We start from the raw sequence: 22,311 nt of genomic DNA on the forward strand, positions 1-22,311 counted from the left end.
AGTTCCAACCATGTTAAATATTTTAAATACTGAGTAAATACAAACAGATAAGGTTAAGTTAATATAGTAATAAAACGAGATTGAAACATTGTCAGCTGTTCGATATAATAATTCGAATGGATCGAAAAATTAATTGCTTTAAACTACCAAAACTTTTGTATTCCTAAAATCCTAAGAATCTGCCGCCGCGCGACGCCGCTGGGCCGCGGCAGAAAATCTGAAATAACGTGTACCATCCATGTATGGTTTGGACGTTGGGGCGACGCAGCCGCAACGGGCGTCTCCCAAAATAAGACATACGCGACGCCGAGCGTCTGTTTTAGTGGGAGGTATAGGGAACGTTGGCTATTTCACAAACGTAGCAAGGTGTACGATCTAAAATAGTACCGCTAACCGAAAATGCATGCCAGAGATTCCTATCGAGCGGGACTGTTTTTTCAGGCGACATTGTCAACGGATTTTGTTTTTCGCAGGCAAGTAAGTAAAGGGTGGTTACACGACGGACGCCTCGATTTTGGGTGTTTTCGTAATACGACTCGCTTGCTTTATTGCCCTTCCTTGCAGAAATGTTAACGTTAAGTTAGGGTCTTGTTTACGCGTTAATTAATTTTTGCTCTGCTGTGGTATAAGTTGCCATGAGCCGCCGGGCTTTATTTCCAATGCAAATTGACATCCTTAATTTTTAATAAGATTTTGATTTAAAATATGGACTGTTCCATTAAAAACAAAATCAAAGCATGTAATTTCGCTCTACATGTATGCTATGTAGATGGGGTGTCGAATTATTATCAGACACCCTGTACAGTGCATCTTAAATTCGCTGTCCATCCAGGCTACCTACAGTGTCAGTTCAAGGAAAATAAATTTCTGAGTATGCAGAGTGGCCCGACAAGAATGCAAAGTGATCTGTGTCTCGGCAACTAATCTTCGTAGAGAATTGCTGTAAAAAAAATCATTACTAAAGTGGCCAAAAAAAGACCGCAGGAAATTATTTCAGGCTTCCAAGATCATAATGCTGAGAAAAAAGACAAATATATAGGATATATATATACCAGTACAATTGCTCTTCATTAGGCTTGCCTATTAGTATTCTAGTCCATTTCATTACATTTCTATTAAAAAATAGTCATATTGTTGAATTTATTTTTCTAGAAAATTCTCTAGTTTTCTGTTATTATATCAAAAAGTGCGCTCTAGCGGAATCACTAAGAGTTCGACATATCGCAAAGTGGCATGATGGAGCACCGAATGCATATTTTAACTTTTTTAAGATCCATTCAAGAAAATTTCAATCTACAAGTTTAAAATGGTCGTTACGCCTCCTAGGGTCCATTACGGAAATCTGAAAATATATTGCACGGTTTTCTTTTGGCCAATTCAGTAACTACACTTTTCTGGCTACTCTGTGCTCTGCCTTTTGTAATATGTTTTTACGCAAACCCATTATTCACTATTGTTAGTGAAAATGCGACAATTGGCATTGTTAAATGAGCGTGACAAATATATTTTATGTTTATATCTCAAGAACGGTATAATAAAACGCAAACTATGCGCGAAATAGCTATTTATCTAAGCAATTGCGAAAGCTCACATTTTGTGGATTTCAGCCATCGTAACGAACTCCTGCAAAAGGATACTCAAAGTGGTGTCATATATAATTTCTTCAATTTTTCAGTTTCAACCACTTACACAAATAACTTTTCAATGAAGTTATAAAAGTAATCGTAATCATGTGCAAACTTTCAACCTGTAGTTATGCGATTTGACAATACAATATATAATCAAATAAAATATAGGGCAAAGAATGTTAAAGTTTAACTCATTCCCGACCAACTTGGCACTTATTTTCACAAAGCATTTTTTTTAAAGCCGATGGTAGCCGGAAATGATTTTCGCACGCTGCTTAACCTACTCTCCTAACCCAGTTTTTCTTTTTATTTTTGCGGTTCTCCATAATAGCGGCTCTAACGGGCTTGATTTTTACGACTAAAAAAATTGTGGATTTTTGCCTAACTAGCAAATAAGATTCGATTAATAAATGTTGGCTTTAAAATTGTCAGCTATAATTCAATTCAATAGCGGTGCCTTGCAAATTAAATCTGAGAAAAATAAATAAGTAATCCAATTTCTCGGAAATTGTTTCATTTCAAATTAGTTTTGAAATTCAAAAATATTTCTTTTCATATAAATAAGTATTCTCAGTTGTTTTGTTTTCGAGACAGAGGGGGTCAAATTTTTAGAAAAACTAGTTTTTTATTAATTAATTGTTTCGTTGGTGTCTAAAATGGTCGTCCAATTGATATTTATAGGTAAAATCATGGTACGCACTCATGTTTTGAACCTTTTTTTGTTTTTTGCTTTTTTCGTATCAAACCTGGACTAAAATAAGTAATAGTGCGTCACGATGGATCAATATTTATTTAATTACTAAACTAGATTTGCTTAAAGAACGCATAAAACATAGATGGCTGCTAATAGACATGACCAGATTAGGGAAAATAATTTTGAGAGTTTTTAAGTAATTAATAAAAAATTGATTGCTACGGATAGTGGACGAACATGTAGGTACTGGTTTCTAATCTTGAGTGTATAAAAAAAAAGCGGAAGGAACCAGAAAGGGTCATTTTTAATTGCTTGATTTAAAAAAATTATTAAACCCCCAAAAAGTCGGTAGTGACGACAAATAAGCGTACCATGTTTTATCATAAAATCATCTAATCAGATTTTATGAAAAAACAACTTTATTCTCAACTGCCTTTCAATTCCGAATAAGCCACTGACTCCATTCGAATCGTTCGGGATTGACGTAAAAAGTTAATAAAGAAAACAAAAATGATGTCGTTTCATTATTGTGCTGTAAGGCTACTCAAAATGTAGTATTTTTAGTTATTTACAAAATACTTTTTGCAGAAACGCAACCATTTACAACATTTAAACAGGCCATTACTCGAAATTAAGTATCTAATAAAGATGAGTGTGCAATAAAAGAAACCAAATAATTACAATATTCAGAAACTCATAGGTATATGGAACCCCACAGAGGTAAAGCTCCATAAGCAACTTTGTAAATTGAATTCCTAATGTGTCATATGTCAACCAGAAGTACGCCTTTTCGACGGAAAAATGTAGAGACAACGCACGAAATTATATATACGTTTGGGGTTTAGACGATTAAGAAACGTATTTTCTGAGTGAAATTATCGTAATGTACTCAAAATGGGCACAAAAGCTGTATTCCAGTGTATTTCTGTACTAAATTATAGGACGCCCTCGCGAAGTATTGCTCTAAAAATATTTCAAGGATTACTCATGCTTTTTGGCAATACTTGCATTCAATGTTTCCGAATTTGAAAAAAATCGAAAAATTTTTACGCGTTATGTTTTGTTTTTTTCGAAACGGTTGCGCAAACATGACTCACGATTTGTTTTTCGAAATGTTTCCGCAATTATGGCAGCTTGACTTCGCATTGGCTGGCTATAATAACCCTTTATGGCAATCGTTTTCACGAAATCGCCTACGTTTTCCACAAATAGCTGAGTCCCAAACTGAATGATTGTTGAAATGTTCAGATATTCTTAGATTTCATTAAAGTTTCTAAAAATATTCCTTTCTTTAGAGCGTATTGGTTAATGGCAACATAGACATTCGAAACAAAAAACCAAAAACTTGTAAACTTGTACATACTGGAGGCCCTTGTACACGGCGATAGATGATATTATGCATCATAATAAAAATATTTATTCAATTAACGTGGTATCTAATGTTAGTCGTCATTTATAGCTTAATTTTCGAAAAATTACAGTAATTTTAAAACGGAGGAATTGAAAATTTTTTTCCTAGAAGGCCTTTTCGTAATTGTAATTGTCTTTTTATTTATCTGATTTTTCAGTGATTTAAATATTATTACTTTAAAATTTCGAATTTTTTGAAAATTAAGTTTTACTTTCTACAGGGTCACATCACCTGCTAAAATTATTGGGGTTATCACTCAAGTGCGTAGAAATAGTGTCGAGTTTAAATTCGAAGGTTGTATCATGGGACCCCTTCTTAGACAATTTCATCTATATACTGGCAACACCAACCACCAACAATTTTTATAGTTGTGGCATAATCAATTACTTAAAATGAAACAATTTCGAAAACATTTAACTTATAAGCTTAGGAGAGCCTGGGACAGATTAAAAATAAATTAACTCCAACAGATAAATTGCTTATCGCGAGAAACCAATCAACTTCTTTGTAACTCCTTGGTTTTAACTCAATTAAATCACTGCTGTGCAGTCTTCGGCTCCTGTCTCTACTCAGTAGGAAAAAGATGTGTATAAAAATTTGAAAACCCATTTCTAAGGCTATTTTATGTGGTACCAGTTGGTCGCATGAAATTACTTACAAAATTTAGGATTTTAGGATTTTTTTATTATCCCATCATTAAAATGAGTTATCCTTCTTATCTATTGTACACAGTTTCATTTAAAGTAATTGTTCATGGTTCAAATTTATGATGCAGAGGTCTGCTTACGGCACCGCAGCACAGAACCTTTTTAAAGAAACTTTCTCTTATAATATTGCCAATTTAATTTACTACCTACTGCCCTGTAGCTTTTAAACCACCACCATTTTACAAAACAGTTATCGATTTTATAGTATTACCTGTTTCTCTATGGCAAATAACTTATGGGACCCACTGTATTATGAACCGTTTTGTAATTACAGGAAATATGAACGAAAGGGTGCGGGACAGATGTAAAATGTTCTAGCCTCAAAACGGCGTATGTAAAACGTTTGAACTGTCGTCTGCGATTGTTTTATTTCAGCAGTCGATGGGTAAACTAATTTTAGTTAAGCAGACTGAACCGAATATCGTGTAGGTGCGGAAATGGAATCACTTACGCCGGCTGAAGTGTGAAATGCGCGAACAATTTAACAGTTTCTCCGCCGGTTTGCCTGTTCCCTCTCGGCTCTATGAAGCTTATTTATATAATATAATTGGATTAGCAGCGTGGGTTCAGCATTGCGATGAAAAGGCAACTCGAACTGAACTCACCGGAGAACAATGGATAATCATCATCTTCGGTGTGTTCTGTTACGCGTTTGTGGAAAAGACCGTGCTGGAGGGAGTGCCGCCGAAGGCAATTATGGATCGAAGTTGAAGCAGTAAAATATCTACGACTTCTTAACTACAGTACAGACACACGGTGGGACAAACTGAAAACTCCCCTTTCAAAAAGAGGTACACGAAAGCTGTTTGGCAACAACACACAGTTTAAATGGAAATTGAAAATGTAGGTTCTTAAAAATTTGCCGGAACTTTCGTTGCTACAAAAAATTTGCGTTTCTATGAAAAAGTTTTCAAAACATCCTTATTTGTTGAACTGAGGTGGCTTTTACTTGATGAAAATCCATTTATCAAAATAAATAAGACCTAAAAGTTCAGATTTTCACGAAATTATGTATTTTGACATGACAATTTGACCGTGTCGTTATATGGTGTTGTCGAAACAATTGTCATGTCAAAATATATAATTTCGTGAAAATCTGAACATTTAGTTCCTATTTATTTTGATTCTTATTTGTATATAAATCGTTATTTGCGACGCTCTCCATATCTTCAATTACCTTTCTAAAAATATACACTTGATATTTTGTACGAGTCTTCTTCAAAAAATAAACGTTTTGAACTTTGAACAGACAAATGCTGAGAAAATAAATACGTATTAGCAGTTATCAAATAATGATTACGGTTAGGTTTTAATTTTATCCTTCAAATAAATGTCAAAAAAATATTTGTGCCTGTGTTTTTTTTAAGTTCATCTAATGTAAGTTCTTGCCAGTCCTGTGCGTTTCTATATATCAACGCGAACATTGGATATTGAAAGATTTTTTTGAACAGTTGCTCAAACACAATTCCTGGTAAATCCATATCCCTATTTGTACAAAGTTGGGAATGTGTAATGCCTTTAAGAGTTTTTTTATCAAATTACTTGGTGCTTCTACATCCTTCCCCTAATTTTATTAAACAAACCATCCTATACTAATTATTTAAAAAACAATTGAAACTAAGCTGAACTAAAAATCAACAACCAAAATCAGAATTTGATAACTAACAATAAACATTGTTTTCCTGTATGGTTTCCTTGCTTATTTAAGAAGGTAAAAAGTAGGATATATTAAAAAAATATATAGAGGGTGTCCTTTCTAAAAGACATATTTTCTGTTGCTACCTATTAAATTATTAGTTATACTGATAGTTCGTAAATTTTACTTTCACGCGTGCTTTGGGAATGCTTTCATAGAAAGATTTTTAAACACTCTATAACTTTGAAACCGTTCCATTTGTGACTTTTACCATTACCAGAAGAGTTTCCTGAATATAGGTATAAAATAATGGGAAATCTTAATTTAAAAACGGCCATAATAAGTTGTTTACCATGTTGCAGCATTTAGAGAGAAAAAAGTAAAAAAAAACACCTCACTCTAATACTCTAATACATGTCTGATAGACATTCAAATCTGTACAACAAATTAAAAAAAATATTTATTAAAAAATTACTTTGCTATTAACAAAAATTATAACTTTGAGATTGGAGCACAGTTGTGGATGGTTTTTGTTAATACGGTGGAATAAACAGATATATTTGAACCATCCACATCGTAAAACGAGTTTGGAAAATAATGGCCGCAGGTCAATGTCTAGAAAAGAAAACGAAGCAAAACACCAAGGGAGTCGAATAAACAATCGCTTAATTGGGTCGAAACGTGGCTTCGGCTCAATTAGTCTCGAAACTGAGAACAATTACGCGAGAACGCAGTCAAATTAACCGGAGGTTGAGTAATACGAGGTTCAAACAGAACTTCGCTCTTAAAAGAGCTCGCCATGTCTGTTTTTAAATGAAGTTTTTGAGTACGTGAGTTTTATTACGACAGATTAATTAAATTTCCGCGAGGAGTATTTTTAAAAGAAATGAAATTAAAACCCGGCATGTTACTGTACAAAGATTTGTTTTTTGGTAGAAGTCGATATTTTTAACGTCGAAGAAAAACCAAGCGCCACAAGATGCTCCTTGCACTGCTGTAAGTTTAAATGGCAGAAGTTGAAGTTTCTTTTTGAGGAATGTAAAATAAAAATTTAATAAATCATATTATAACATTTTCGAAAAATGTATAACCCTGTGCTTATTCAAATGTGCCGATAGAATTCATTTTTTCTTCCGTTTTCAAGTTTATACGGGTGATTTTTGGATGATTTTGAAGTATATTAGTGGATATTAGTGGATTAGATTAGATAACATTGTTTCCCCTATTCAATGATGAAAACTAATCGTGAACTGGCCTTCCCAACTTTTATAAAACAAACCATCATATCCCATTCATTTAAAAAACAACTGAAACTAAACTAAACTAAAACTCAAATGCCAAAATTAAAATTTGATAACTACGTATTCAATAAGGTAAAAAGAGTGTATTTCGAATAGGATTCGTGCAAAATAACAAGTAGGATATATTTTTGCAAAGTTCATTTTATATTATTTTCAATGATTCTAAAATATATGGTGTGTCTTTTGTGAAAAATAGATTTGTTCGTTGCCACCTATTAAACTATTAGTTATACCTATAGCAGTAAATTCTACGTTCATGAGTACTTTGGAAATGGGAGCAGATTCCTTTTTTGATTGTTACCATTACCAGAAGAGTTTCCTGAATATAGGTATAAAATAATAGGAAATCTAGTTTTAAAACGATCATAATATCTGTCATAGATCTTTAACAATTTATCTAACCAGGAGGTGCTGCTGAGAAACAGTGTTTGGAGAATAATGACGGCAGCTCAATGTCTGGAAAAGAAAACGAAGCAAAACACCAAGGCAGTCGAATAAACAATCTCTTAATTGGGTCGAAGCGTGGCTTCGGCTCAATTAATCTCGAAACTGAGAACAACTACGCGAGAACGCAGTCAAATTAACCGGAGGTTGAGTAATACAGAACTTCGCTCTTAAAAAAGCCCGCCATGTCTGTTTTTAAATGGGGTTTCTGAGTACGTGAGTTTTATTACGACAGATTAATTAAATTTCCGCGAGGAGTATTTTTAAAAGAAACAAAGATTTGTTTTTTGCTAGAAGTCGATATTTTCAACGTCGAAGAAAAACAAGATGCTCCTTGCACTGCTGTAAGTTTAAATGACCGAAGTTGAAGTTTCTTTTTGCGAAATATAAAATAAAGAGTTTATAACTTATGTAATAACATTTTCTAAGAATATATAATCCCGTGCTTATTCCAGTGTGCCGATCGAATTCATTTTTTTGTCCTGTTTTCAAATATATACGGGTTATGTTTTTAGAATTTTGAAATGTAATAGTGGATATTAAAACTATTGTTTCCACTATCGCAGTTTCCACAGAAACTAACTGTTGTTAAGGGTTGTCATGGAAACTTGCACCAATTTGATTGTGAAAACAATTGACTTCCTAACATATCCATCATACCGTATACGTCCTTTGTTTTATTGAAAAACTTTAAATAGAAATTTTATTTGTAAGTGCACCTCATATAGGCTATTGTCTTTCTTTACTAATTTTTCTATGTATATAAAAAAATTCTATAAAATTGCATTTTATTTCCTATTAGAATTATTGATTATTAAGTAAAATTATGTTATTTTTAAACTTCTAATAAGAATTTATTTATAAATAACTTAATCATCATAACACTAATTTTGGTGATTAAGTTCGGATGAAATTTTTTTTACCTGATGAAATTGTGAACTGTCGGATTTTATACATTATTGTCAACTTTTGCACAAAAAAACTAGATGTAAGGTAAGGTAGAATCAAGAAAATACGTTTTCATATAGAAGAAGACAGAAGACAACTGTGATGGTATTTTGCCGATTTCGTTTGTAAAACGCAGTTCAAAAGTTTGAAGAACCGGCCCGAAAATGCACAAATCTCTTGCTACCACTTACTTGTGTAGGCGAAAGGCAAACCGTCCGACCATCTAAAATCGCTTTCATGAGCTTTGTCGGAAGCTCCTATCCAATAGGCGTTATGTTCTTTGTACCCAGGACTGAAACAAACGACATCAAAACAATTTTAGTTATGATATATATAGTTCTTTACAAATAAACAGAGGTGAATGCGGCGGCATTTTGCACTATACCGATGTAAAAAATTATTCTAACGCCTTTTATAACCATTTTGTGAATTAGAAGAATAATTTTGATCATCTGTTAAAAAACAAACATTGCCGAAACTGTTGAAACTACCGTTGTATTGTAAAACAATTTGTTGACACCTGTTACGATGATTAAATCTGTAGATCGAAGTGCCTGGGCGTTGTTTTGGTAAAAACACCTAATATGGCGTGTGTCGGTGCAAAACACCAACAACAAGTTAATTTATCCGAAATTAGATTTAATTTCAATATTTAAAAAGTTTAAATACTTTAGAGTTTTTTTGTATAATTAAAAACAAAGCAGGCAAAGAAACTTGGGGGAGCAAAAAATTGAATCAAATTCTCTTCCTGCTAGAATTGAAGAACAATGTTTTCCTCCCGGTCTCCCATTTTCTATTTTCTGGGGCGGAAAGTGAAATGTTGGAAAGGAGAGCTAAAATTTAAGAACAGAAACTCTTTGCATTTGATTTTATTTCGCAAATCAGTGCGAGTTGGAGCGCATAGTACGTAAATAATTTTTTTCTACTCCATTCTGTAGATTACCTAATTATACACCGATCAAGCTTGCGGAAAACGTCACTTTATCACGTGAGTTTCGTGTTCCGAGCCACTTCGAACTTTTCCGGGATTTTATCTCACGGGTTTGGGAGCAATCGGATGTTTTCGGATTTTACCGCACGGATTGAATTTTGACGTTTGTCAGTTCTGACGGTCATGTCAGTGAATGTATTCGTGTTGTTTTGCAAAAAAACTAACGGTTGTAGAAAAAGTATAGTATGCAAAACTTTCGGAAAGTCACTCATATATTAAACACTTGCTCCGCTCGTGCCAAATATACTCGTGACTCAAATGCCGTTTACCACACTTGTTCTATAATACACTATTCAAGTTTTTGTTAACTTATAACATTTAGTAAAAAATATTACTACGTTAACGATAGCCTCTTCCTCTCTCTTGCGCTCCAAAAAGTATCAAAAACTTCTGCGCGTTGGTTTCGAGCCAAGCAATGTGGAATGCCGCGTAACCATTGCTCTTGATACAGATTGTAACCCTTGACTTTTGATATATAGATTGCTATGGTCACCGACTATAAATCGTTGAGGTTGCCCTTCAAATTCCCAATAAACGACGGCCATTGCGAAATAGCGAACCGTAATAAATAACGCAGTCTAACAAGGGGACCGTATATTTCGCGAGTAATTGGGATTTATTGCAAGGAAAAAAATTGTCATATTGCGTCCAGATTTTGGGCATAAGAAAAAATTGTTTGGTCTTGAACTGCAAATCAATCGCTGACTCTACCATCAACGTTTCATCGTCTATCTAAACGAAAGACATTAATCCAATACACCCGAGAAGCCCTTAATATTACTGGGCTGAGCGATATACCGGTCACATTCTAACAAACAACAAATTCGTTGTTTTTTGTAATTTTTTGTTACTTCCAGTTTTCCATTAATTTTTTCATTGACGGAAGTTTTCAACTCATAATGCCACTCGTCGGTTCGCAACTTCAATCGTTCTAAGTCTTAATCTAGATAAACTCGCTTGTAATCGACAAGTTCTTCCCTGTGGTCACGTTTATATATGAATTTGTATTAAAATGCATGAAATGTAAATGGAACACCGTCTTAAATCTGCATATTACAACGACTTTAGGACCCATTAACTTCAAAATAATATTCAAATCTCTAGAGCAGTGTCAGAAATGTAAATTAAGCCATAAATTTTTCATGTATTTTCCCGGGAGATTTTAAGATCAATGCCTCTTATTTTATATTTTGCTTCTTGTTTAGCACCAAATATATAACAAGCGACTGATTCTGCAATAAGGCCTTGCTAAAGTTGCCAGTAATATTATCTTGTAATGGAGCAAGATCACGTCAAGTGGACGCCCCATTTACCACTTGATCATAAAAATTTGATCTATATATATATATATATATATATATATATATATATATATATATATATATATATATATATATATATATATATATATATATATATATATACATATATATATATATATATATATATATATATATATATATATATATATATATATATATATATATATATATATATTATAAGTACTTATGATGGAAAATTGATCCCCCAAACGATTTTTTAAAATTTTGATTTTAACATTTTTTGTATAATGAAAATTTTAAGCACTTTTAATTAAAAAATGTATTAAAAATCAACGGTAAGAGATAAATTTATGAATTTTCAGCATCGATGGTCAAATGTCTATACTTTAAGAATTTATTAAGGACTTCAAATTATTTGTTTATTTTCGTATTGTTCACTAACTTTTAAGTTAACAAATGAAAATTTAACTGATTTCTTTGTAAAAAAAAACATTTTTTTTAGTCCACATGCTTTATCCATTTAAATTTAAGATTCCGAAAGAAATTTTCACTGCTCGTCATTAGTTTAAACAAAATGAGTTTATTTATTATCTCGAACTGCATTGAAGGTTTTATCAGGGATAATTTAAAATAATAATACAAAATAGTATTATAAAACAAATTTTATTATTATTTATGTTATTTTATTATAATTATTATTAATAATTTTTTTTAACCATATTATAAAGAATATAATCATAGCATACTGAATAGAACAAACAAGCTTAAATAATTAAATTGTAAATTTGTCGTTGGTTATTTTTATTTATTTTTTTTAAACTTTGTTAATAAATACTTATTCATCCTGAAAAATTTTCCAATGGTTTGTAATAATGAAATTGGCGAGTATTTTTTATTGTACTTCAGCGTTCAAATCGTGGTTGGTATTTTTTTTATGTAGTTCATGATCTTTAATAGTACAGAGAGCAAAATTATTTTTTTTAAAAGAACTTTGGGCCCACTGGAAAAAGGAAAGTGGGGTTGTTATGTGGTTGGAGACTTTGGAGACTAGCACGATGAGTTTGCCTTTTCACACTCCCTGCTAAGTCATCACACGCTCCTTTGCCATGAGATGTAGCGAAAAATGTCGAATCAGTATCAACACCAACATCATTTTTATGATTAACTAAATTGGCAAAATTATATTTATCTTTATATTGTGAAGCTGCTCCATCGGAAAAATACTTGATTTTTTAAATTTTATCGGCACCAAATTTAGTTTTCAAAAATTGTATCAATTTAGTATTAAATAAATGTACTGAACTTGGATCGTGACGTGAAGTTTTTCTGATATCACAACAAAATTTTCATGCTTCATTCCTCCCTTTACTTTATAATAAATGACATAAGGGTGAAGTGTAGCCTGATCAATGGACCAATGGTGTGAATGGATTGAATAGCATCTTGAACAAAAAAAGAATAATTTTTGGAAAAATGGAGACATACTATAAACTCTTCATCATTAGTAGATTCTTTTTGTTTAGAGAAATTAGACGTTTGAGACATATCACCACAAAATCATGCTTTAACAGCGCCGATCATTTATTTCCCAGCTCAGCCAAAAAATCTTCCTTTCAATAGGTAGCTTCAACGATTTCAGTCCTGCAAAATTTCAAAAGAATGTATAATGTATAATAAATTGTGTACAAAAATCAATCATTAGACAAATTGATGAAATCAAATTATTTGTACTTAACCCTTTTCCTTACCTGTCGGTACTTTTCCATTGACTGAACGATATTTCCTTTATCTCGTGCCTTTCAATTAATAATTTTAACTTATCAAAAACTTCTGGACACTTTTTACTTTTTACATGTCGAAAAAAAAACATGATGATGTAGGTTGCGCGCAAACAGAGCTTTAAATCAAGTCATTGGAACTTTCAGTAAAATCAACACCATTTTTTTTTTCATTTCATTTTTTAGTCCATGTAATTGTAATTTTACATTTTGGTGAATTTTGCATACACATACATTATGTGTTCCACTTTTTTCAGCAGAATTACATTTCCTCGGTCTTAAAGTTTGAAATTTATTCTGTCCAATTTTTTCATCAGGAAATTTTTCTTTAAATTTTTTATATATATCATGTATGTTAAACAGTAAGAGTTTCTTTTGTTTCTGTGTTTTTTTACCATTTTCCATAACCGTAACATAATCTTCATTCCAGGCATCACGCGGCTGACATCATCTGATAAATAAAAATTTTTCACGCGATCAAGTGTTGAATTGTCCAGACTTTTGCCTTTTTTAGAGTCTTTGAGGCTGTGGCGCAAATCCTGAATTTTTTCTAATATTTTTAGCAGCTTGTACCTTTTTCTTTGACACTTTGAACTCACATCGTATCATTTTGATGGACCAATCCAGCGGAAGAGTAGTCAAAACTTGGATTTTCTCGGATCTACTAGTTTTTTTATCAAAAGCAGACTTGAAATTATTCAAAAGAACGTCACTAGAGTTATGATTACTAATATCATTATCACTCAATTTTTACAGAACTTATAATAGCTTTCTGACACTCAGCAACACTTTTCAATTTTCAATTGATTGTCAATAGTATCACACTTGAAAGTCGAATCTTTCTTATCATCATCTGTAATTTTATCTACTTCTGGCTCAGTCGTATCAACAATAGGATCATTATTGACAGGTTTATTGCATGTATTTTCTTTCACAAGAATTGCACATATAATTTCCTATAAAGGCTCTGAATTGGCAAGCACGATGAACTGCAATTAAAATTAATTTTTTAATCACATAATTGTGATTTTTTTCAATTAACGGATTGCAACATTTATTCACTCGGCCCATTTTATGTAACAGAAAATATTATTATTACAATAAAAAAAAACAATTCAGCTTTTATTTTTAATAATTATTTCATGCTTTGCGTATAAACTTCTGTCACGAATAGACAGGAATGACTTCTAAAATGATTTTGTTATTTAAATTTAAATCGTAACGCAGCGGTTTTTCTTTTGTTAACTAAAGATCGAGTGTTGACTAGTAAATTTAAAAATAATAATTTACTAAATTACCTAGAAAAAATAAAAATAGACCATAACAGTTTTAAAAATTTAAAGTTGATTATTTTTTTCTAAATTTACGCTGTTTGGTAAAAATAATTAAAAAAAATGATAGCATTCTTTATACCATTTCAGAAATCAGTTAAATTTTCATTTGTTAACTTAAAAGTTAGTTAAAAATACGAAAATAAACAAATAATTTTAAGTCCTTAATATATTCTATATATATTGGACCATGGATGCTGAAAATTACATAAATTTATCTCATAGGGTTGATTTTTAATCCATTTTTTAATTAATTAAAAAAATGTTAAAATCAAAATTTTAAAAATTCGTTTGGGATCAATTTTCCATCATAAGTACTTATAAAAAATATATATATAGATTAAATTTTTATGATCAAGTTGTAAATGGGGGGTCCACTTGAAGTGATCTTGCTCAATTATGAAACGGGAAAACTTAGAATTGAAATGAAAATTTACTTACAGAAAGTTCCTCCGTCATTTCGTCAAGATCCTTTGGTTATTTCATTACTGGACTGTGTTTATTACAAAAGTATGCCTATTTTTTCTTTTCGGAAAATAAAGCAATTACATTAAGGTATACAGAGAAAAGAAGTGGAGAAAAGATTGGATAGTAAAAGGGTCTTACGGTTTTCGTACTTATAGAAGGAAGGATTTACTGTAATAAATCAATCAAAACTAACCAAAACTAGAACATTTGCGTATAGAAAAGGAATCTAGGGTCACAACAACTTTTTTGACCCATATCTGGTGGCCACTCGTCACAGAGCTAGTAAAGTTAACACCTAACTCGAAGTTCTTATATAGCTTTTATTATATGGTTCGATTTTTGTATTGTAAAAATGCTATAAATCAATACGGACACTACGTGATCAGAATTAGATTTGAGGAGGAGGAGACCGTGGATGTGATTGGCGGTATTTACTTAAATTTACTTAAACTCCTGGGGCAGCCTTGTCACTCGTATAGGAAATGAAATTATTTCTGGCTTAATGTGCGAAATTTTAGAGTGGAATTTCGGAAGAAATGTCCAATATTTTAATTAGTTTTGTTTTAAACATATATAAGGACAAGGGACGTATAAAACAAAACACTATCAATTTTCTGACATATAAACCTACATCCTATTTTTTTTTAATGGAACACCTTGTATTTTATATAGTGTTTAATAGAATATCTTATTCCCATTACTATGATGTAAGACACTTTATATTTTACTCCACTCGTTTTTGACGAATCGGCAAAAATAGCAAATTGTTATATAATTTCAAAGAGTACCCTGACTGACAAACAAAAATATGTTTTTCTTCTCCCGTCTGAAAGATGGGTAACTACACACTGATCTAGCGTGCGGGAAGCGTCACTTTACCATATCAGTTTCGTTTCTAACGGATCCGAGCTCCTTTGGATAGTTCCGCATGCATTTGGGAGCAATCGGATGATTTCGGAGATATTTCCCACGCTGTGAATTTTGAGGTTTGTCAATTCTGACGGTCATATAAGTGAATGTATTCGTGTTGTTTTGCAAAAATGTTTGTCAATTTTGACGGTCGTGTCGGTTAAGGTATTCGTGTTGTTTTGCAAAAATGTACCCAAAAACTAATACACAGAAAAATGTTATCCAATATATCAGACAATTTAAATATTACGTGCTATAAGCTACAATTAAAATCTAGTGGACTATTCGGTCAATAAAGTGACATTTATAATTTAAGTTTCCCACCGAAATTTTACACACCGTTCGCATTAACTTCAGTACTATTTACAGTTTTTAAATTAATATCTCACCAAAACCCATTGTACCATTTTCAAATATTCATGTCTCATCAGTAGAAACAAAACAAAATTGAAGGTTTGAACCTGGTTTTTCTTGCTTATTCTATCTCAAAAATTCAAAAATGTTATCCACTTAAAAGCTCTGTCCTTGAATGATTTTTCTTGCAAATAAAGTCTTTTTCTTTAAATAAACTGCTTAATGATCAATTGTAAAAGTTAAATAAGCAACATAACATTTTAAAATTGTGTTTATTCCGTTGTTTATATGACATATCCCATAATGCATCACTCTCTGTTTAACCTACACAATTAAAAAGAGGCAACAATGGCAGAACCGATCGGAAATATAAACGAGTAGGTTTAATGGCAACTGGTAAATATTTCATAGAAAAAGTATAGTATGCAACACGTTTGGTAACCTCTTTATCTCACTCGTTTATTAAATACTCGCTCCGCTCGTGCCAAACAAAGTCAATTTACCGCACTTGCATAATATACTATTACGTTTGATATATTAGTAATCAACGTTGATGGTTGAATTATTGTTAAAATGGTTTTTCGCAAATTAACCATCTGTGAAAGGAGTGTCATGCTTCAAGTATACTTTCTGTCTTCGTCAGTATATTAGACTTTATTCAGAACGCCGAGCTTTTTCAGAACAGATATTTCCAGGGCTGGCAAAAGAAATTTGCATAAAACGGTATCGTATTAAATGCTAAAGAGGTATGCATGTTTGAAATGAAGAAAAAGTTCCAACCAATGAAATGGTTATCAAGATCAATTAAACATAAGGTACAAGAGGCAAGCAAATCCAATTATGGAGGCCAAAAAAAGTGGTTCATAACTAGTGTGCATGCAAGTGGATCTGGATGAGTTCATGATACTGGTATATGGCAGAATTTTTCAGCGTGTACATCTCTGAAAAGGACAAGAAACACTAGCCCCTTAAAGTGGTACCCTAATGATTAATATCAGTTAACCTTCAACAGGTTGCTTGGATCAGAATGAAGATAATTTTCGTCAGTAAAGGAGCGATTTTGCATTCTAAAAGTTACAATTACTCACTAACCTTCCTGCTCATTATCTATGTGTATTGGCACTGCAAGTTTTAACTGGTTTGTCAAAATCCCTATTAGCTGTGTCCCTTTAGTTATTGGAAGCATTTGCTTGAATGAAAAAACTCTAGATTCTGAATAACAATTGTAGTAAAACATATTACATCAATTATTTATCTGAAAATAAGTATTTTATTTATGTATTGAGTTCCCATTGAATTCCGTTTTGCTTTGCATATTGATAATTCGCTTTCAGAGACACTTCAAAGCTTGGACATTTATTTTCGTTGGCCTTGTTTCCCATACAAATTTCGCTAAAAGTGACGAGAAAAGCCATGGAATTAGTCGGCGTCCCTAACGAAGCGCGTTGTCCCAAGCCGACAGTTTCGAAAATGAAAATGGGTGTGATTTGTGTGTCCTAATTATCCGCAGTGAACTCGCTCGACCACCCTTCGAAATATGGTAATTGACGCAACAATCATTTTCTCAACATTTCCAGATTCTATAATTTCGGCTACTAATGGAGCGAGAAATAGAAAGAATTAATTAAATGAAAATTTTTGAAAAAATGCTTTGTAGTTAACAACGAATATTAAAATGAAAGAGTCTCCATATTGGCTATTGTATTGTAATGAAAATGAACTACCTCCTCATGTATTACAAACTGTTTATTGAAAATGGGTAGCTATAATAGAAAGGGAAGATGATTTTTTGTTAGTTTTAATTTTATTGTCGATTAATGAACAATGACAAATTAATCGACATCTTTATAATAAAAACCATAAATACGTTCATTGAAAATGATAACAAAAAAGATGAGAATTTTTCACTCGTTCTGATTTTACTGTGGAGTTATTGAACAAAACTTAAAAAACAAATCTGAAATGTTCATCGGAAATGGATAGAGTAATAGGATTTTTAATTCACTTCACTTGCTCTCATTTAAAAAATAAAAACCTCCATCTTTCAAGGTCGACAAGTAAATTAGACGATTAGCAATAAGTCCTGTACTTGATTCTGAAGGTTTTTGGACGATTTAAGATATTAGGTAAGAGATTATCATATTGATATCTTAAGTAAATATTTCATCTTATGGCGAGCAGGGGATATCAGACCTTTGCATCATACATATAAATTATCTATATATTGATCATGCAAGAAATCCTGTGATGCATGTACAGTGGAATCTTATTCTGATTAATTTTGCACCGCATACAGCGGTTGGTGTCTATTTTTCATAAATAACCACTTACTATATTTAAGTTTATGGCATACTGATTAGTATTTCCTAATGCTATAAGCATATCTGAACCAGGCTTTCTGAAATTACGTTAATCGATTTAAACATAACCTGTAAACAGTATCAGCGTAATTAAAAATACTGAAAATGAGACTCTATGTTAATTTTAACTTAACAGTTGCGCTCAGAATACTCCTGGCGGATACAATATCTTCAAATTGGCGTAGCGTCTCTGTACGTATCTGCTAGCATTAGATTTAAATCCTAAATTTGTACCAAATTCTTAGTTCAAACGCAGCTTTCAATTTTTCATTTTTTACAACAATCTTACCACTCTTTTGCTTTTTTTTTGTCAATAATTAAGAACTCATTTTGCTAGCATGTATTTCAAGCTGAAGTTTATCTAGAGATGGAGATCCATATTTATTTTCATTGTCAAAAATGGGAGACTTCAGCCGAGCACAACTCCAAGCTCAACTAAGTTGATCTTACAACTCAAAACTCTCTATGGCACGCCCCCTGGAACGAGCTCTTCTGTAGGTAGACCTTTTTTAGTTTCATCCTATCGATGTGGATTAATTGAATATTGCTTTGATAAGGTATATTTTTAACAACGTTTTTTAGCTCGCTTCGATTTTACTGTGCATCACTGAAAATGGACTGATTACAGCAAAAACTAAAAAATATTCTTTGGAAATAGGCATAATAGAAGAGCAAGAGAATTTTTTAGCTTCTTTTCATTTCATGAATTTGGACTAATTAAACAAAAACTGCCTAACAAAGACTCCAAATTTGGAAATTCAACTACATATTGACAGAATATGGAACCTAGCTTATAAATGAGCAGGAATCAAAGAATAGCATATTAATAGTATGTAATAAGTTTAATTTTTCAAAGAAACTTCCACAGGCTACTGTAATACTTTTTATAAAGCTTGACTGAAACTGTTTCAGTCAAGCTCCGAAGAAACCAACAGTACGATTGGCGAAACGTTAACTGGTTCGAGTCAACAAAAACCGACGCAGCAGGCAAGTGTTTAATAAACGAGTGACTGGAGAAGTTTATCAACGTATTCTACACTACACTTTTTCCAGCAACTATTAGTTTTCTGTTACATTTTTGCAAAAACTGCACGAATATATTCAGTGAGTGAAGAAGTGAAAGTAGCGGAAAAATTGCAAAGTGGTACGTGGACCGTGAGTAACGAATCTGACATCTTAAAATGATACTTTGCGAACCCTTGATCGATGTACCGGATATTTTAAAGCATTTTTTCAAAATTTGCAATTAGAAAACATGTTTGAGTAGACATTGAATAAAACCAATTGCTTACCTATTAAACAGCAATCGATCAACCATGTTCTGATCGCGCTCGCTCCTGATGCTCAGTAAATGTCCGCCGCGTCGCACGCACTCCCCCTCCGCGTCGGTCCAAGTCAACCGCACTTGCTCAGGCGTCGCGACGCAAAACTGATTCACCGCGATCCACCCGAAATCGCAAGGGCCGACGATTTCTTCGACGGCGTCGGCCCTGTACGACATCCGTAGTCCCAACGCACCCGAATTACTCCCGATATTTCGCACGAACACTTTGAGGGAAATTTTGTTCTCCTTCGAGACTATTTCAATTTGTCTTTCTGCGTCGCCCGGTTTCGTACAGTGGGACCACGTTGACGTCCCGTCTTGGAGTTGAGTCAACAGGCCGTCACATTCGATTAGGCCGTTCTTCAAGTCCTGGAAGTTGAGCACGGTATCTGGCGATTCTGAAAATGTTGGGAAAATGTTAACAAAAGTTATTAGGTAGGCAAAGGAAGACCGCGGAAAATATTTTCAGATTTCCAAGACGTAACAGCCATGTTAAACTTTTAAAATGATTTTTCTCAGAGATCTACGCAGTATTGAGAGGGCCATGTAACGATGAGTGAATTGGAGGATCGGTAATTCTTAATGTTGCGATTTCAATGTTCAACAAATAGAAGTAGAGTGCAACTAAGGTGTAGTAAGTCATCACATGTTAACATCTTAACTAATGTGGGTTAAAAAACGATTTTTTGGATCTCTAGAAAGTACTTACCAGTTATGAGTTCTCAATATAAATGGGGAGATGATCCTCATTATAGTTTTGCATTTTCGATTTAGTCCCATATCTAAATAATCATATCTTACCACTAATAGATCCTTAAGAAAATTGTATTGATAATTTTTATAGAAAATCGAACCATTTCAAAGATATTCGACGTCAAAGATTGAGAAATAATTATCGTGAAATGTTTTCTATTATTCTTGTGGTTTGTGCATTTGATTCCTAATGGGTACTAATATTCATAATTTTTAATAAATATTTCAATTTATTCATTAAATTGACGAGTTTTCACAGCATTCATAAAAATTTAAGTTTATTTTGATAAAATGACAGTTTTTAAATTATTTTTTACCATTTTCATGGGAGTATATTTCTTCCTAATCAAATTTTAATCGATGTTTTTTTTTAATAATTTTATTTTAATCACAATTGAGGATCATAATATAATAATATTTCATTTAAAATATAAAAAAAACACACAAGAGACCTTTTTTACGATCGTTATTATTCAGTCAATAACAAAATTAAAAACAAAAAGTTATTTTTCTTTAAATTCTTCAATTTTTGACCTCGAATATCTTTGAAATGGTTATATTTATCGAAAAAGTATGCAAGACAATTTTTGTAGAGCATTCAATTTCCAATAAAAATTATCAATAAAATTCGCTTAATGATTTATTGGTGATAAGATATGACTTCCCATTTCTCCCATCTTCCCATTAATATTAAGAGCTCATACATGGTAAGTACTTTCTAGAGGTAAGTAGCAACTAGTAGTGTGTCAGATAAAAAAAAATCTTTTTTTGACCCCCCTTAATGTTAACAACCTTTATGTAGACGCATTGTGCGAAAAATCTTGTTATTAGGCAATTTATAGACTCAAAACCCTGCTGGATCAGCAAATACTTCTTGATACGCATTCTTCCCTAGCTTATACACATTTACATTCTAACATTATTACGTGGTGAAATAGCTCTCACTCTCAAACGGCTTTTGACTCTCAGAAAAGGTTAATTAGGCTAATTTATGATTGCTCATTCAAAAATGTATATTAAAAAATGAAAAAAATGATAATAGGTATTTAATAAACTCCAATCAATTATTCTACAAAAACATCTAATGACTTTACTCTGAATCACTACAATCTTTACAAATATTGTCCTGTAAGAAAGTTCTCACAAAAAATGCATTTTATTCTGTAGATGAATATTTAGATTTTAGATTTAGATAAATATATGCAGTTTTAAAATTGGTGCAATTGCGACTAAATACGTATTTATTCAAAGTGGTGTTTGTACAATAACGTATTTACATTTATATTATTAAAGAGGGGGTGGGGGTGATAAAATGTTATTTAAAAAAACAGCTCGAACTCGAAAACTGCACAATTATCTAAAAGATTAAAACCAATAATACGACTTTTTTATTAAAAATGATTCTAAATTGTTTAGTAAAATACCTACATTGAAATATATTTAATAATATTGAAAACCTTGCTGCAAAATATTGTGTTTGCATTTGTTTATTGTTGTAAAACAAATAATAATAATAACAATACTAATGGAAATGAGTTTCTAGTTTTGGGATTAGCTTTTATATTAAATCCAAACAAGAAACTATTGCATTCCTCCTAGGTTGGCGGATATCTTTGAAAAGCTCTTCTTTATATTGATTAATGGATTAGTTTTAAAATTCGATACGTAATAGTATATTCAATACTTTTTCCACATTGATAATCTTTTAATTTTGATTGAAACTGACAAAAGTCAAAAGTATTAATCAATTCAATTTTCCACATGCTGTGAAATTTATCAATTTCAGATCTTGTTTGTGGCATGTTTTTAGGCACTTTTCACAGCAGTAGTGCAAAAAATAAATTCCAATACTTTTGCAACAAAAACGATATCAATTGTAGAAATTCCCTCGCCTATGACACTCGACATTTTTGGAATCGGATTTTAGTTGAAGCGAGACAGCGAATTTACTCTGACGTTCTAAAACGTACAACAAACCAATATTGTGTTTC

General features: G+C 32.1%; 1 protein-coding gene across 4 annotated transcripts in view; it reads right to left on the reverse strand.

Annotated features, from left to right (window-relative positions):
- Window positions 1-22,311, reverse strand: part of LOC132698003 (uncharacterized) — a 192,394-nt gene that overhangs the window by 51,183 nt on the left and 118,900 nt on the right. For all 4 annotated transcript variants that reach the window (XM_060663821.1, XM_060663819.1, XM_060663822.1 and 1 more), the window contains 2 exons: window positions 19,536-19,965; window positions 8,961-9,061 (listed from right to left, as the gene is read on the reverse strand). In XM_060663821.1, the coding sequence (XP_060519804.1) occupies window positions 8,961-9,061; window positions 19,536-19,965 (531 nt within the window). The remainder of the gene's footprint in view (window positions 1-8,960; window positions 9,062-19,535; window positions 19,966-22,311) is intronic.

The sequence above is a fragment of the Cylas formicarius genome, unplaced genomic scaffold (genome assembly GCF_029955315.1).
Source record: "Cylas formicarius isolate icCylForm1 unplaced genomic scaffold, icCylForm1.1 PGA_scaffold_2__14_contigs__length_35257938, whole genome shotgun sequence".
Lineage (NCBI taxonomy): Eukaryota > Metazoa > Arthropoda > Insecta > Coleoptera > Brentidae > Cylas > Cylas formicarius.